This window comes from Pseudophryne corroboree, chromosome 6 (genome assembly GCF_028390025.1).
Source record: "Pseudophryne corroboree isolate aPseCor3 chromosome 6, aPseCor3.hap2, whole genome shotgun sequence".
Lineage (NCBI taxonomy): Eukaryota > Metazoa > Chordata > Amphibia > Anura > Myobatrachidae > Pseudophryne > Pseudophryne corroboree.
Window position 1 is genome coordinate 87,460,354 of NC_086449.1, and position 18,215 is coordinate 87,478,568.

At 48.6% G+C, this 18,215-nt stretch overlaps 1 protein-coding gene across 5 annotated transcripts in view; it reads left to right on the forward strand.

The window, feature by feature from the left end:
- The window catches only part of DNM2 (dynamin 2), a 184,674-nt gene that overhangs the window by 105,435 nt on the left and 61,024 nt on the right, over positions 1 to 18,215 (forward strand). For all 5 annotated transcript variants that reach the window (XM_063931416.1, XM_063931419.1, XM_063931417.1 and 2 more), the window contains one exon: positions 16,170 to 16,418. In XM_063931416.1, coding sequence (XP_063787486.1) covers positions 16,170 to 16,418 — 249 coding nt within the window. The remainder of the gene's footprint in view (positions 1 to 16,169; positions 16,419 to 18,215) is intronic.

Sequence of the window (18,215 nt, forward strand, 5' to 3'; positions counted from 1 at the left end):
CAACATCCCATCTTAAATAGAACTCCCATCTTCGTAAATGTACCCCTCTGTCTCTCCAAAGGGCCTTAGTGGGGAATTGTCTCCATATAAATATATCCCTGAGTGTGTGGGGGTGTCAGTACGTGTGTGTCGGCATGTCTGAAGCGGAAGGCTCATCTAAGGAGGAGGTGGAGCAAATGATTGTTGTGTCGGCAACGCCAACACCGGATTGGTTGGACATGTGGAATGTTTTAAATGCAAATGTGTCTTTATTACATAAGAGATTGGACAAAGCAGAGTCCAGGGATAGAACAGGGAGTCAATCCATGGCTTTGACTGTGTCACAGGGCCCTTCAGGGTCTCAGAAACGTCCCCTGTCCCAAGTAGCAGACACTGATACCGACACAGATTCTGACTCCAGTGTCGACTACGATGATGCGAGGTTACACCCAAGGGTGGCCAAAAGTATTCATTACATGATTATTGCAATAAAGGATGTTTTACATATCACAGATGACCCCTCTGTCCCTGACACGAGGGTACACATGTTTAAGGAAAAGAAACCTGAGGTAACCTTTCCCCCATCTCATGAGCTGAACGCGTTATTTGAAAAAGCTTGGGAAACTCCAGACAAGAAACTGCAGATTCCCAAAAGAATTCTTATGGCGTATCCTTTCCCTGCGCAGGACAGGTTATGGTGGGAATCCTCGCCCAGAGTGGACAAGGCGTTAACGCGCTTGTCAAAAAAGGTGGCGCTGCCGTCTCCAGACAAAGCAGCCCTCAAGGATCCTGCTGATCGCAGACGGGAAACTACCTTAAAATCAATTTATACACATACGGGTGCTTTCCTCAGACCGGCAATAGCATCGGCTTGGGTTTGTAGTGCGGTAGCAGCTTGGACAGATACCTTGTCAGCTGACATTGATACCCTAGATAGGGATACCATTTTATTGACCTTAGGTCATATTAAAGACGCAGTCTTATATATGAGAGACGCTCAGAAAGACGCTGGGCTACTAGGTTCAAGAGCCAACGCCATGGCGATTTCTGCTAGGCGAGCCCTGTGGACCCGCCAATGGACGGGTGATGCCGACTCAAAGAAGCATATGGAAGTTTTACCTTACAAAGGTGAGGATTTATTTGGGGAAGGTCTTGCGGACCTGGTTTCCACAGCTACCGCGGGTAAATCTACCTTTTTACCTTATGTTTCTCTAACGTCCTAGTGGATGCTGGGGACTCCGTAAGGACCATGGGGAATAGACGTGCTCCGCAGGAGACGGGGCACTTCAAGAAAGAATTTGGATTCTGGTTTGTTCTGGCTCCTCCCTCTATGTCCCCCCTCCAGACCTCGGTTTGAATCTGTGCCCGGACGAGCTGGGTGCTACTTAGTGAGCTCTCCTGAGCTTGCTATAAGAAAGTATTTTGTTAGGTTTTTTATTTTCAGGGAGATCTGCTGGCAACAGACTCCCTGCATCGTGGGACTGAGGGAAGAGAAGCAGCCCTACTCTCTGAAGATAGGTCCTGCTTCTTAGGCTACTGGACACCATTAGCTTACCCTTTGTCGTCCGATCCCGGAGCTGCGCCGCCGTCCCCCTTGCAGAGCCGGAAGACAGAAGCCAGGTGAAAGAAGCAAGAAGACTTCGAAATCGGCGGCAGAAGACTCCAGTCTTCAAACTAAGGTAGCGCACAGCACTGCAGCTGTGCGCCATTGCTCCCACACTACACCCACATACTCCGGTCACAGTAGGGCGCAGGGGGGGGGGGCGCCCTGTTCAGCAATTAGGACCTCTTGGCAAAAGTGGGCACATATATACAGTTGGGCACTGTATATATGCATGAGCCCCCGCCAAAAATTGTACATGAAAGCGGGACAGAAGCCCGCCGTCGAGGGGGCGGGGCTTCTTCCTCAGCACTCACCAGCGCCATGTTTTTTCTCCACAGCACCACAGAGGAAGCTCCCCAGCCTCTCCACTGCAATTACACGGTAGAAGAGGGTAAAAAGAGAGAGGGGGGGGGGGGGGGGGGCACATAATTAGGCGCAAAAATCAATATAAACAGCAGCTACGGCGTTAACATTAAGTTACTGTGTTATTCCTGGGTTAATAGCGCTGGGGTGTGTGCTGGCATACTCTGTCTCTCCAAAGGGCCTTATGGGGGAATTGTCTTCAGATGAGCATTCCCTGAGTGTGTGGTGTGTCGGTACGTGTGTGTCGACATGTCTGAGGTAAAAGGCTCCCCTAAGGAGGAGATGGAGCAAATGTGTGTAAGAGGGTGTCTCCGTCGACAATGCCGACACCTGTTTGGATATGTGTAATTAAGTGCTAAGGTGAATTTATTGCACAAAAGATTAGAGAACTGACAGGGACAGACATGGGTAGATTCCCTATGTCGCAGAGACCTTCAGAGTCTCTCAATGCTCACTATCCAAAATAATAGACACTGATATCGACACGGAGTCTGACTCCAGTGTCGACTACGATAATGCAAAGTTACAGCCAAAATGGCAGAAAAGTATTCAATATATGATTATTGTAATAAAAGATGATTTGCATATCACTGATGACTCATCTGTACCTGACACAAGGGTACACATGTTTAAGGGGAAGAAAGCTGAGGTAAATTTCCCTCCTCTCATGAGGAAAAAGAGTGGGAATCTCCAGACAAGAGACTGCAGTTTCCTACAAAGAATTTTCAAGGAGTATCCTTTCCCCACTAGGGCCAGGATACGATGGTAATCTTCCCCTAGGGTGTCACGTTTGCCCAAAAGGTAGCCCTGACGTAACAGCTATTCTCAGGGATCCTGCAGATAGCGTGCGCATTCTGGTACACTACTCAGACCGGCGATGGTGTCGGCATGGGTTTATAGCGCTGTGGCAGCGTGGACAGGTACCTTATCAGCAGAGATGGAGACCCTAGCATATAGATAGATAGATAGATATAGATATAGACTGTCGAAAAATGGAGAGCGCACTCTTGATTATATAAGAAGTAACAACTTTTACTTTGTAGCATTTGATTACATACATTAAAAGTTAAAATTCATCAGCATGGTGTTTCCACCGCAACTTAGCCGGTATATCTCCCGAACCACAGCTCGTCTAGTCTCCGGCTCTGAATCCGGAGGATGACGTCACGGCGTCTACGTCACTTAGCCACGCCCAACGCGTTTCGTACGTCAGGTACTTCGTCAGGGGGTGTGGTTAATTAACAACTTGATCTCTTTATATACCCGTTCTAGGTATTGTTCTCAATGAATTAATTACAACATGATTTCACTTAAAAATACAAATAGACAATTCATACAACTTATAAACCATTGGCATTTCACAATTACATCACAAAAGATAAGCTCAAATTATCCATATTTTCATTATCGATTATCAAAGACTAATAATAACCTTACACGGTTTCACATCAATGAACCTATTAATTAACATTACAGCTGGAGTCCATCTCATACATAAATGAACAGCAAATTAGTTCGTATGATCCATTCGCGCAAAGGTCTGCATCCTACCCTATGTGTAATACTTTTATACACTATTTTTCTCTAAAAAATCCCAGTGGAAATTAATTAGAATCGTTCTGATCTTTAAAGCTAATGTGCTTATTCTCTTCAGTCATCCGCCGCGTATATGCTATTCGAGAACACCAGTCGGGACGTATAGATATATATATATATATATTAAAGATGCTGTCTTAAGAGATATATATATATATATATATATATATATATATATATATATATATATATATATATATATATATATATATATATATATATATATATATATATATATATATATATAACATGCACAAAGAGACATGAGTCTACTGGGTCCTAGAGACAAAAGCTATGTCTATTTCTGCTTGACGTGTCCTGTAGAATATGCAATGGACAGATGATGCCGACTTAAGAGGCATATGGAAGGCTGAGGATTGTGTGGAGAAGGGTTCTCGGACCTGGTCTCCACAGCTATAGCTGGTAATTCTGATATTTTGCCTTATATTCCTGCACAGCCTAGGAAAGCACGACATTATCAAATGCAGCCTTTCAAATAAAGAAACAAAGTCCGAGGTGTGTCCTTTCTTGCCAGAGGCGGGGGCAGAGGAAAGAAGCTGCACAACACAGCTAGTTCCCAGGAACAGAAGTCCTCCCCGGCCTCCACAAGATCCACCGCATGTCGCTGGGGCTCCACAGGCGGAGCTAGGCCCGGTGGGGGCACGCCTTTGTAAGTTCAGCCACAAGTGGGTTCACTCCCTGTTAGATCCCTGGGCAATAGATATTGTGTCTCAGGCATACAAGCTGGACTTTGAGGAGATGCCCCCTCACCGACGGCCCTGCCGGCTTCCCCCCACGAAAGGGAAACAGTGTTAACTGCAATTTACAAATTGTATCTTCAACAGGTGGTCGTCAAGGTTCCCCTCCTTCAACAAGGAGGGGGTTATTATTCGACCATGTTGTAGTCCCGAAACCAGACTGTTCGGTCAGACCCATATTGAATTTAAAATCCCTGAACATATACCTGAAAAGGTTCAAGTTCAAGATGGAATCGCTAAGAGCGGTCTTTGCAAGCCTGAAAGGGGGAGATTTTATGGTGACTCTGGACATAAAGGATGCATACCTTCATGTCCCCATTTATCCACCTCATCAGGCGTACCCCAGAATTGCGGTACGGGATTGTCATTACCAATTTCAGACGTTGCCGTTTGGTCTCTCCACGGCCCCGAGAATATTCACCAAGGTAATGGCGGAAATGATGGTGCTCCTGCGGAAGCAAGGTGTCACTATTATCACGTACTTGGACGATCTCCTCATAAAAGCGAGATCAAGAGAGCAGTTGCTGAACAGCGTATCACTTTCTCTGGAAGTGTAAAGGAAACCCGGCTGGAGTCTATATATTCCAAAGTCGCAGTTGGTTCCTACAGCTCATCTGCCTCTCCTAGACATGATCCTAGACAAAGACCAGAAAAGGGTTTATCTCCCGATAGAGAGAGCTCAGGAGCTCGTGACACTGGTCAGGAATCTATTAAAACCAAAACAGGTGTCAGTGCATCACTGCACTCGAGTCCTGGGAAGGATGGTGGCATCATACGAGGCCATTCCCTTCGGCAGGTTCCATGCGAGGACCTTCCAATGGGACTTACTGGACAAGTGGTCCGGATCACATCTTCAGATGTATCGGTTAATCACCCTATCCCCCCAGGGCCAGGGTGTCTCTCCTGTGGTGGCTGCAGTGTGCTCACCTTCTCGAAGGTCGCAGATTCGGCATTCAGGACTGGGTCCTGGTGACCACGGATGCAAGCCTCCGAGGGTGGGGGGCAGTCACACAGGGAAGAAATTTCCAAGGGCTGTGGTCAAGTCAGGAGACTTGCCTTCACATCAACATCCTGGAACTAAGGGCCATATACAACGCCATACGTCAAGCGGAGTCCCTGCTTCGCGACCAACCGGTTCTGATTCAGTCAGACAACATCACCGCAGTGGCTCATGTAAACCGCCAAGGCGGCACAAGGAGCAGGGTGGCGATGGTAGAAGCCACCAGAATTCTTCGCTGGGCGGAGAATCGCGTAAGCGCACTGTCAGCAGTGTTCATTCCGGGAGTGGACAACTGGGAAGCAGACTTCCTCAGCAGGCACGACCTCCACCCGGGAGAGTGGGGACTTCATCAAGAAGTCTTCACGCAGATTGCAAGTCGGTGGGAACTGCCGCAGGTGGACATGATGGCATCCCGCCTCAACAAAAAGCTGCAGAGATATTGCGCGCCAGGTCAAGAGACCCTCAGGCGATAACTGTGGACGCACTGGTGACACCGTGGGTGTTCCCGTCGGTCTATGTATTTCTTCCTCTCATACCCAAGGTGCTGAGAATCATAAGGAAACGAGGATACAAATACTCATTGTTCTGGATTGGCCAAGAAGGACTTGGTATCCAGATCTGCAAGAAATGCTCACAGAGGACCCGTGGCCTCTGCCTCTAGGACAGGACATGTGCAACAGGGGCCCTGTCTGTTCCAAGACTTACCGCGGCTGCGTTTGACGGCATGGCGGTTGAACGCCGGATCCTAGCAGAAACAGGCATTCCGGATGAGGTCATTCCTACGCTGATAGAGGCTAGGAAGGATGTGACGGCTCAACATTATCACCGTATATGGCGAAAATATGTTGCTTGGTGTGAGGCCAGTAATGCCTCTATGGAGGAATTCCAGCTGGGCCTTTTCCTTCACTTCCTACAGTCGGGAGTGACTTTGGGCCTTAAATTGGGTTCCATTAAGGTTCAGATTTTGGCCTTATCCATTTTCTTTCAAAAAGAATTGGCTTCTCTGCCTGAAGTTCAGACGTTTGTAAAGGGAGTGCTGCATATTCAGCCCCCTTTTGTGCCTCCAGGGGCACCTTGGGATCTTAACGTGGTGTTGAGTTTCCTGAAATCTCACTGGTTTGAACCACTCAAAACGATGGAAGTAAAATATCTCACGTGGAAGGTGGTCATGCTATTAGCCTTGGCTTCGGCTAGGCGTGTGTCAGAATTGGCGGCTTTGTCACATAAAAGCCCTTATCTGGTTTTCCATGCGGATAGAGCAGAATTGCGGACCGCCCACAATTTCTGCCGAAAGTGGTTTCATCCTTTCATATAAACCAACCTATTGTTGTGCTTGTGGCTACTACTGACTTGGAGGATTCCGAGTCACTGGATGTAGTCGGGGCTTTGAAGGTTTATGTAGCCAGAACGGCTAAGGTCAGGAAAACAGAATCTTTGTTTATCCTGTATGCTTCCAACAAGCTTGGGGCGCCTGCTTCAAAGCAAACTATTGCTCGCTGGATCTGTAACACGATTCAGCAGGCTCATTCTGTGGCTGGGTTGCCGCTGCCTAAATCCGTTAAGGCCCATTCCACAAGGAAGGTGGGCTCTTCTTGGGCGGCTGCCCGAGGGGTCTCGGCATTACAGCTTTGCCGAGCAGCTACTTGGTCAGGTTCAAACACCTTTGCAAAGTTCTACAAGTTTGATACCCTGGCTGAGGAGGACCTTGTGTTTGCTCATTCGGTGCTGCAGAGTCATCCGCACTCTCCCGCCCGTTTGGGAGCTTTGGTATAATCCCCATGGTCCTTACGGAGTCCCCAGCATCCACTAGGACGTCATAGAAAATAAGAATTTACTTACTGGTAAATCTATTTCTCGTAGTCCGTAGTGGATGCTGGGCGCCCGTCCCAAGTGCGGACTTCTTCTGCAATACTTGTATATAGTTATTGCTTAAATAAGGGTTATGTTATGGTTGCATCAGGGTTGATCTGATGCTCTGTTGTTGTTCATACTGTTAACTGGGTATGTTTATCACAAGTTATACGGTGTAATTGGTGTGACTGGTATGAGTCTTGCCCTGGATTCCAAAATCCTTTCCTTGTACTGTCAGCTCTTCCGGGCACAGTTTCTCTAACTGAGGTCTGGAGGAGGGACATAGAGGGAGGAGCCAGAACACACCAGAATCCAAATTCTTTCTTGAAGTGCCCTGTCTCTTGTGGAGCCCATCTATTCCCCATGGTCCTTACGGAGTCCCCAGCATCCACTACAGACTACGAGAAATAGGTTTACCGGTAAGTAAAATCTTATTTTCCCCACAGAAAAAAAAACCGACGCAATATCAGATGCAGTCCTTTCGGTCGCATAAGTCCAGAAGAGGTCTTCCTTCCTCGCCAGAGGTAAGGATAGAGGGAAAAAACTGCCGGCTACGGCTAGTTCCCAGGAGCAGAAGTCCTCGCCGGCTTCTACTAAATCCACCGCATGACGCTGGGGCTCCACTTAGGGAGTCTGCGTCAGTGGGGGCACGTCTTCGACTCTTCAGCCACGTCTGGGTTCAGTCAGACGTGGATCCTTGGGTGATGGAAATTGTATCCCAATGTTACAAGCTGGAATTCGAAGACGTGCCTCCTCGCCGGTTTTTCAAATCGGCTTTACCAGCTTCTTCCCCAAAAAGGGAGATAATTCTAGCGGCAATTCAAAAATTGTGTCAACAACAAGTGGTTGTCGAGGTTCCCCGGGTTCAACAGGGAAAAGGGTACTATTCAACCCTATTTGTGGTCCCGAAACCGGATGGCTCGGTCAGACCCATTCTAAATTTAAAATCCCTAAACCTGTACTTGAAAAAGTTCAAATTCAAGATGGAATCGCTCCGTGCAGTAATCTCCAGCCTGAAAGGGGGGGATTTTATGGTGTCACTGGACATAAAGGATGCATACCTTCATGTCCCCATATATCCCCCTCAACAGGCGTACCTGAGATTCGCTGTACAGGACTGTCATTACCAGTTTCAGACGTTGCCGTTTGGGCTTTCCACGGCCCCGAGGATTTTCACCAAGGTAATGGCGGAAATGATGGTGCTCCTGCGCCGGCGGGGAGTCACAATTATCCCGTACTTGGACGATCTCCTGATAAAAGCGAGATCGAGAGATCAGTTGCTGAAAAGCGTGGCGCTCTCCCTGGGAGTGCTGCAGCAACATGGCTGGATTCTAAATCTACCAAAGTCACAGTTGGTTCCAACAACTCGACTATCGTTCTTAGGCATGATTCTGGACACGGAACAAAAGAGGGTTTTTCTCCCAACGGAAAAAGCCCAGGAACTCCAGAACATGGTCAGAGACCTGTTAAAACCGAAAGGAGCGTCGGTCCATCAATGCACTCGTGTACTGGGGAAAATGGTGGCAACCTACGAGGCCATCCCCTTCGGCAGGTTTCATGCGAGGACTTTACAGTGGGACCTTCTGGACAAGTGGTCCGGGTCCCATCTCCAAATTCATCAGAAAATAAGCCTGTCCCTCAGGGCCAGGGTGTCTCTCCTATGGTGGCTGCAGAGTGCTCATCTTCTAGTGGGTCGCAGGTTCGGCATTCAAGACTGGGTTCTGGTGACCACGGACGCGAGCCTCCGAGGTTGGGGAGCAGTCACACAAGGAAGAAACTTTCAGGGGATATGGTCAAGTCAGGAGGCTTGTCTACACATCAACGTACTGGAATATACAACGGCCTATGTTAAGCGGAGAATCTTCTTCGCGACCTACCGGTTCTGATTTAATCCGACAATGTCACAGCCGTGGCTCATGTAAACCGCCAAGGCGGAACAAGGAGCAGAGTGGCAATGGCGGAAGCCACCAGGATTCTGCGCTGGGCGGAAAATCACATAAGTGCTTTGGCAGCAGTCTTCATTCCGGGAGTGGACAACTGGGAAGCAGACTTCCTCAGCAGACACGATCTCCATCCAGGAGAGTGGGGACTTCATCAAGAAGTTTTTGCAGAGATAACAAGTCAGTGGGGACTTCCTCAAATAGACATGATGGCTTCACGCCTCAACAAGAAGCTTCGGAGGTATTGTGCCAGGTCAAGGGACCCTCAGGCAGTTGCAGTGGACGCCCTGGTGACACCATGGGTGTTTCAGTTGGTCTATGTGTTCCCTCCTCTTCCACTCATCTCAAAGATATTGAGAATCATAAGACGAAAAAGAGTACAGACAGTACTCATTGTTCCAGATTGGCCTCGAAGGGCCTGGTATTCAGATCTTCAGGAAATGCTCACAGAAGATCCGTGGCCTCTTCCTCTCAGAGAGGACCTGTTGCAACAGGGGCCCTGCGCGTTCCAAGACTTACCGCGGTTACCTTTGACGGCATGGCGGTTGAACACCGAATCCTAAATGGGAAAGGCATTCCGGAATAAGTCATCCCTACTCTGATAAAGGCTAGGAAGGAAGTGACGGCGAAACATTATCACCATATCTGGAGAAAGTATTTATCTTGGTGTGAATCCAAGAATTCTCCTACGGAAGATTTCCATCTGGGCCGTTTTCTCCACTTTCTACAGACAGGAGTGGATATGGGCCTAAAATTAGGCTCCATTAAGGTACAGATTTCGGCCCTATCAATTTTCTTTCAGAAGGAATTGGCTTCTCTCCCAGAAGTCCAGACTTTTGTAAAGGGAGTGCTGCACATACAGCCTCCTTTTGTGCCTCCAGTGGCACCGTGGGACCTTAACGTGGTGTTACAGTTCCTAAAATCTCACTGGTTTGAACCTCTTCAAACGGTTGAGTTAAGATTTCTCACTTGGAAGGTGGTCATGTTGTTGGCCTTGGCATCTGCAAGGCGGGTGTCCGAATTGGCGGCTTTGTCGCACAAGAGCCCCTATCTGATTTTCCATGTGGATAGAGCAGAATTAAGGACTCGTCCTCAATTTTTGCCTAACTTGGTTTCATCGTGTCACATGAACCAACCTATTGTGGTACCTGTGGCTACGAATGACTTGGAGGATTCCAAGTCCCTGGATGTAGTCAGGGCCTTAAAAAATGATGTAGCCAGGACGGCTAGGGTTAGGAAAACAGAGGCACTGTTTGTCCTGTATGCAGCCAACAAGGTTGGCGCTCCTGCTCCTAAGCAGACTATTGCTCGCTGGATCTGTAACACGATTCAGCAAGCTCATTCTACGGCTGGATTGCCGTTACCAAATTCGGTAAAGGCCCATTCCACCAGGAAGGTGGGCTCTTCTTGGGCGGCTGCCCGAGGCGTTTCGGCGTTACAGCTTTGCCGAGCGGCGACTTGGTCGGGTTCAAACACTTTTGCAAAATTCTACAAGTTTGATACCCTGGCTGATGAGGACCTCATGTTTGCTCAATCGGTGCTGCAGAGTCATCCGCACTCTCCCGCCCGGTCTGGAGCTTTGGTATAATCCCCATGGTCCTTACGGAGTCCCCAGCATCCTCTAGGACGTACGAGAAAGTAAGATTTTAAACCTACCGGTAAATCTTTTTCTCCTAGTCCGTAGAGGATGCTGGGCGCCCGTCCCAGTGCGGACATTTTTCTGCAAGGCTTGGATATAGTTATTGCTTACATAAGGGTTATGTTACAGTTGGGATCAGTCTTTGGCTGATGCTGTTTTGTTCATACTGGGGGCGTATATTCCATGTTATACGGTGTGGATGGTGTGGGCTGGTATGAATCTTGCCCTTAGATCAACAAAAATCCTTTCCTCGTATTGTCCGTCTCCGTTCTCTAACTAAGGTCTGGAGGAGGGGCATAGAGGGAGTAGCCAGTGCACACTCATCTAAAGTTCTTTGTAGTGCCCATGTCTCCTGCGGAGCCTGTCTATACTCCATGGTCCTTACGGAGTCCCCAGCATCCTCTACGGACTAGGAGAAAAAGATTTACCGGTAGGTTTAAAATCTTATTTTTTGCTAAGCTGTTTGGACAACAGCATACCTGCACAGTGAGAGTTAGGGGGGTGGGCGGTCACCTGCCTTGCGAGGTGCAGAATCGCTTCCCCGCTGCAGGACCACCGTCCTGAGAGGTTGTTTGTTCAGCGGGGCACTGTGCCTTGGCTGTCGCAATCGCAGCATGCCGAACACCCCTAATACTAGCCTGAAGGTGACGTCTGTGGTGAGTACAAGCCTGGGGGGTGTTCGGATTGCTGCAACTGAACGCGGCATACGGTACCCTCCTTGGGGGGGACCCGATAGAGCCCCCCCGTGTAAACTGGCTCAAGATGGCTTAAACTAGCACTGATGCGATGTTTTTAAGCGTGATTGGAGATATTGCCAGTATAAAAACCACTGTAGCTCTGGTGCCATGAGGGGGAGGGGGGGGAACTACCTCAGAGCGGGACCAGAGGCATTTTGGCGATTTCCTCTGCTTACTGCAGCAGCAATCAGCACACACAGCTCTTCCTGACTCCCAAGATGTGCTGGAAAACTGGTACAGGGTATAGCAAAGGGGGAGAGCCGCTATTGTACACAATCTGGGTCCTCTACAGGACAGAATTTACTATTGTTTCACTGTTATATAATTAGCTGACAGCCTCACTGGGACTGGTGTCTCTCTCTGTGTGTCTCGTCTCTCACATACAGTAAGGGCAGGCTTGATCAGTATTACTGTCTGTGTGGGTTCCGGTATGAATGGTCGACCATGTTATGGTCGACAGTCATTAGGTCGACCACTATTGGTCGACATTGACATGGTCGACATGGACACATGGTCGACACATGAAAATGGTCGACACTTGAAAGGTCGACACATGAAAAGGTCGACATGAGTTTTTTAACTTTTTTTGGTGTCGTTTTTTGCGTAAAGTGACTGGGAACCCCAATTAGTGCACCGCGTCCCCTCGCATGGCTCGCCATGCTTCGGGCATGGTGCCTTCGCTCCGCTACCGCTTCGCTCGGCACACTTTACCGTTCCAATCGTAGTCCATGTGGATCGTAAAGTATGGAAAAGTTCCCCAAAAGAAAAAAAAGTTAAAAAACTCATGTCGACCTTTTCATGTGTCGACCTTTTCATGTGTCGGCCATTTTCATGTGTCGACCATGCGTCCATGTCGACGATGTCAATGTCGACCAATAGTGGTCGACCTAATGACTGTCGACCATAACATGGTCGACCATGTGAACGGATACCGTCTGTGTGTATGTCATTGTAATTACTGTAAACATGGGTAAACACACACACTGTAGTGTATGCCACACTAGATTATCTCCCTTATCTTGTTTCATGTGAACAATGCAGCCAATGTTCACAACTTGGTAAAGGGGCTGGGGGAGAGGGTCCAGAGCCCTCCTGGCTAGGGGCTCTTAAAACTATGATGTCTGATATGTCATCACAACTGTCTGCAAATGTTCAGAAAACTCATTTACTACAACTGGCTGTTGCAGACTTAGTTGCTTGGGCTGATTTTACACAGCCCTTCATCTCTCAGGCAGGTCCTCAAAAGCGTGTTTTACCTGTTAGTGGGGATCCTGATTCTGCTCAGGGTATTGAACCCCTCATTCTGGCTATATGGAACGTGTTAAAGCTCCCTCTAGAGGACGCTGCGTCAGAGCAGTCGGTTTTTCTTTACGCAAAACAAGTCAAATGTCACTTTCCCTGAATATGCAGAGTTAGATGACCTATTTAAGTTTCTCTGGGGCCCCACCGGCTAGGCGTTCCTACCCGGGGCCGTCTGTTCAGTCTTTTCGGTCTAACAGATTTCGTTCTAGGGCCAAAGGTGCCACCAATGCAAATAGAGGCGCCAGAGGTAAGTCAAAAAGACCTGCAAACACCGGTTCTCAGGAACAGAGCAACAGTTCTGCTTCCACCAAGTCCTCAGCATGACTGTGCCCACCCACCCGAGGGGATCTCGAAGTGGGAGCCTGACTGTATCACTTCAGCCGCATCTGGGAAAGCTCCTGCCAGGATACCTGGGTAAAGGACCTCATTTCTCAAAGCTACAAGCTGGAGTTCGATGGTGCTCCTCCCCAATGATTTTTCTAATCAAGCTTACCAGCTTTGGAGGATACGCAAGTTACATTGCAACAAGCCATACAAAAGTTGGTCCAGTCCCACGTCATTGTTCCAGTACAGATACCACAACGAGGCAGGGGTTATTACTCCAACCTGTTTGTGGTTCCAAAGCCGGACGACTCTGTATTGCCCATTTTTAATCTAAAGTCCTTGAATCCTTACCTAAAGGTTTTCTAGTTCAAAATGGAATCTCTGAGGGCAGTGATTGCGGGTCTGGAAGAACAGGAGTTCCTGGTTTCCCTGGATATAAAGGACGCCTACCTTCATATTCCAATTTGGCCACCGCATCAGGCTTGTCTGAGGTTTGCCCTACTGGACGATCAGTTCCAGACACTACCCTTTATTTGGCCTGTCCACGGCTCCGAGGGTATTCAAGAAGGTGATGGGGGAGATGATGTTCCACCTCCGGGTCCAGGGGGTCAATGTTGTCCCTTACCTAGATGATCTTCTGATAAAAGCAATAAAAGCAAGATCCAGGGAGCTTTTGTTACTCAATATCGACCACACTATCCCAACTTCTGTCACGCCACGGGTGGATTCTCAATCTGCAAAAGTCCCACCTGGAACCGACTCGGCGGCTCCTGTTCTTAGGGATGTTACTGGATACGGTGGCCCAGAAGGTGTTCCTCCCAGAGGACAAGGCGAGAACACTTCAGGAGATGGTCCGCATGGTGCTCCGACCTGCCGTGTATCCATTCATCTTTGCATCAGATTGTTGGGGAAGATGGTCCCCTTCTACGAGGTACCATGCCAGAACATTTCAATTGGATCTCCTGATCAAGTGGTCCGGATCACATCTACAGATGCACCGGATGGTTTGGCTGTCACCTCAGGCCAGGATATCTCTCCTGTGGTGGCTGCAGTCCTCCAATCTTCTGGAAGGCTGGAGTTTCTGTATTCAGGATTGGATCCTCCTCACAATGGATGTGAGTCTGAGAGGATGGGGAGCTATCACCCAAGGGGCGCAGTTCCAGGGCAGGTTGTCAGCCCACGAATCCCTGCTTCCGATCAACATTCTGGAACTTCGGCCGATCTACAATGCTCTGCTTCAGGCCTCTCCTCTGCTCATGAATCACGTGATCCAAGTTCAGTCGGACAACGCCACTGCAGTGGCGTACATCAGTTGGCAAGGAGGGACAAAAAGCAGACCCTGCATGCGAGTGGTGTCAAAGATACTCCTCTAGGTGAAAGGAAATGCAAGAGCAATGTCTCTAATCTTCATTCCGGGGGTAGACAACTGGGAAGCGGGCTTCCTCAGTCGTCAGGACCTCCACCCGGGAGAGTGGGGACTTCACCATCAGGTGTTCCAGCAGACCATCCACTGGTGGGGCTGCCCGCAGATAGACATGATGGCTTCTCTTCTCATCTCAACAAGAAACTTCACTGGTATTGCTCTCGAACCAGGGACCCTCAGGCGAGGGCAGTGGACGCACTGACGTCGCCTTGGCCTTACCGGCTGGTCTACCTGTTACCTCCGATTCCGTTGCTCCCAAGGGTGCTCAAGCGAATCAGAAATCAAGGAGTCCAGGCAATTCTGATTTCCCCAGATTGGCCTCTGAGGGCGTGGTACGCGGATCTTCTGGACTTGTCCGTCGAAGACCCTTGGCCTCTACCACGAAGAAGCGATCTTCTCTTTGTTGTCTTGTTCATTCTCTCAAATGTGTCCTTTCTCCTTTGGACACTGTTTTACCTATAACTGCCTGTGGGAGAGGCATAGAGGGGAGGAGCCAGCACACCCAGTGAAGAAATTTAAAGTCAACCTGCTCCTTTGGACCCTGTCTATACCCCATTGTACGAAGTCTCCCCAATATACCTTATGGACTACGAGAAAAGGATTTACCGGTAGGTAATTAAAATCCTATTTTTTCGGATTTGATTTCAGGAGAAAACTAGAATTAGTTACTGTTGACTAGTTGGGGTTTTCAGAGGTAAGGAGCAGCATTTTACAGCCTTGGTAGAGCTTCTGGTCGTTAGGTGGGCATATAAGTAGGTGGCGAGAGTCAAAGGAGAGAATTGTAGAATATTTGGTACTGAATATCAAGCAAAGTAGGTGTAAGATGGGAAGACTGAATTTCACAATATGTTTGCATTGTCTATATTTCAAAGAAAGCAAAAAAAATATTGTAATAGTTAAAGGAAAAAAAGGATAAGGAATTTATTTATAAGAAGTTTGGAGAGAGAAATTAAGTAGAGAGAGATAAACTACCAACCAATCAACTCCTGTCATTTTTTGAAACACAGCCTCTCTCTCTCTCTCTCTCTCTCTCTCTCTCTCTCTCTCTCTCTCTCTCTCTCTCTCTCTCTCTCTCTCTCTCTCTCTCTCTCTCTCTCTTTGTATGTATGCCCCTAAATTGGTTATGGTGGGATCACACGTTACTGGAAAAACTTCTGATATTTGAAATTGGCTTCCTGCCTGCAAATGACAGTTGAAATTGCAGAAACACACACACACTTGCAAACTGCCAACAAGTTAAAGAACACCTGTAACCATAGTAGTAATCGGGATGCAGTTAATGATCCTGGCGGTTGGGATCCCGGCAGTCAGTATACAGACGCCGGGATCCCGGCCGGCAGGGGGCCCAGGACTATTTCCACTCGTGGGTGTCCACGACACCCATAGAGTGTGAATAGAACATGTGGCAAGCCGCCAAGCCCGCAAGGGCCTTCGTTGCGCTCGCCCTCCTGTCGGTCACCCATTCCCAACCCTAATAAACTGCACTACACTGGCACTTTCTCTGTTTACAGGTGTTTATTATTAACAACCTGTGCCAAACAGGGCAGCTGCTCTATAAAGACCAGAGAAAATTAGCACACACGTAGGTTGATGGGGGAGATGGACGGAGAATGTTTTCTGTTTATAACCTATTTTTTTTTTTTTTGTCCTCTAGCCCTACCGTGCAGAAGAGACCGGTTTCCACCATCTTGCCTCCAAGCCGGCCTCCTGCAGTCAGGGGTCCAACCCCTGGGCCCCCTCTCATTCCTGTGCCAGCAGGAGGTTCTGCTTATCCTCCCATCCCCTCCCGCCCTGGCCCTGCGGGGCCTTTCCCTGCTGCTAATAATGACCCTTTCTCAGCGCCACCTCAGATCCCATCCCGACCGGCTCGTATTCCTCCCAGTCTTCCACCTGGAGTACCCAGGTAAGGGCCACCCTCTATTGCATGCTGTAATGATAATACTGCATGACATTAAATCTATGTACTGATTATGAACACATCGCACTCAGTATGTTTATCTCTCTAGATGAATACTCTGCACAGAGCAACGGTAATGAATGCTGTGCCAGTTTTTTATGGAAATTCTGCAGCCAATTACATTATTTATTTGGTTTTGGGTTTTTTTTGGCAAGCCCAACTTTCAGTATATAAGGTAGACCTGTAGTGGTCCCCAGTGCAGATTATAAACCATACCATCCTCATACATGCCTCTGCCACCTTGTACTGCCCTGTAAGTCAAGACAGAAAAGGCTTCATAGTTTTATCAAGTCTATTTAGGAGTTCATATATTAGGGGTGTATGTGCTTTGTCTTAGTCTTGAGCTGTACACTCACTCAGTGTTTTACCCATTTTCTCTTACGACCTAGAGGATGCTGGGGTCCAATTTAGTACCATGGGGTATAGACTGGTCCTTTGGGAGCTACTGGCACTTTAAGAGTTTAATAGTGTGGGCTGGCTCCTCCCTCTATGCCCCTCCTACCAGACTCAGTCTAGAAACTGTGCCCGAGGAGACGGACATACTTCAGAGAGAAGGAAACACACAGATAGTGGTGAGATTCACAAAAAGGAAATCCAAGCTAACCAACTTGGAACTATTCAGCAATGGCTGAACCAACAAACTGAACCAAGTAACAATTCAGAAATACGAAGCACTGGGCGGGTGCCACTGGCACTTACAGGGCGGTGTTCAATTCTTTTCACCCACTTCCACACCCGTACTGTTTCTGCTGATGGGCGTGGTATAATCATTTCAGCTCGCTACCCCCGGGGTAGCGAGGGCGCCTGACCCTTTACGCAGCTAAACCTGAATACTATGGGCGCGATATGCACGATAACGGGGAACACTTTAGAAAGGAGATTGGGCGTGATCTATCATTTGAATACCACCTTAAGAGTTTAATAGTGTGGGCTGGCTCCTCCCTCTATGCCCCTCCTACCAGACTCCGTTTAGAAAATGTGCCCGGAGGAGCCAGTCACAGCTAGGGAAGCTCTTAGGAGTTTTTCTAGTTTTGTTGTTTTCTAGAGTTAGGTACAGGAAGGCTGCTGGCAACAGCCTCCCTGCTTCGTGGGACTTAGGGGGGGGGAGTAGGAAGCAACTTCCTGAAGAGTTAATGGTTCTCTACTCCGCTGACATGACACTGAGCTACTGAGGGTACTGATCGCAAGCCCACGAGGCGACCGCTCACTCCTGCAGCACGGCCGCCACCCCCTAACAGAGCCAGAAGAAAGAAGAGTGGGGAGTACAGAGTCTGCGTCCCGGTTAGCGGGTCGCCGACGGGAATGGCGGCACAAGGGTGGGAGCGCAGCTCTGATAGGCTGCGCTTCAAGAATGCTCAGCAACACAGTGTAGGCGCTTAGAGACGCGTCCTGAGCCGGCGCGGATACACCCTACACTGGTCACGCACCTAACAGGGGCTAATCCCGCTGTTAGTACAAATAAACTACAGGCCAGTATAAATAATTAGGGTGGAAAATCACGCGCCATTACAAGGGACGGGGCTTCCTCTCCGAGCAGATCCATCACTCACCAGCGCCATTTTCTCCCCGCAGATCATAGGAGACGCTGACAGGGAGCGCTGCTCTCCACATAACTACAGCTATAGCTCTGCGTTACCAGGGTGTTATAGACTGGGGGGGGGGGGGGGGGTGGAGTGTGATAGTAGTACAAATTAACCTATTAAGGTTAGTTGGTCAGCGCCGGGCTTTTATCATAACAACTGC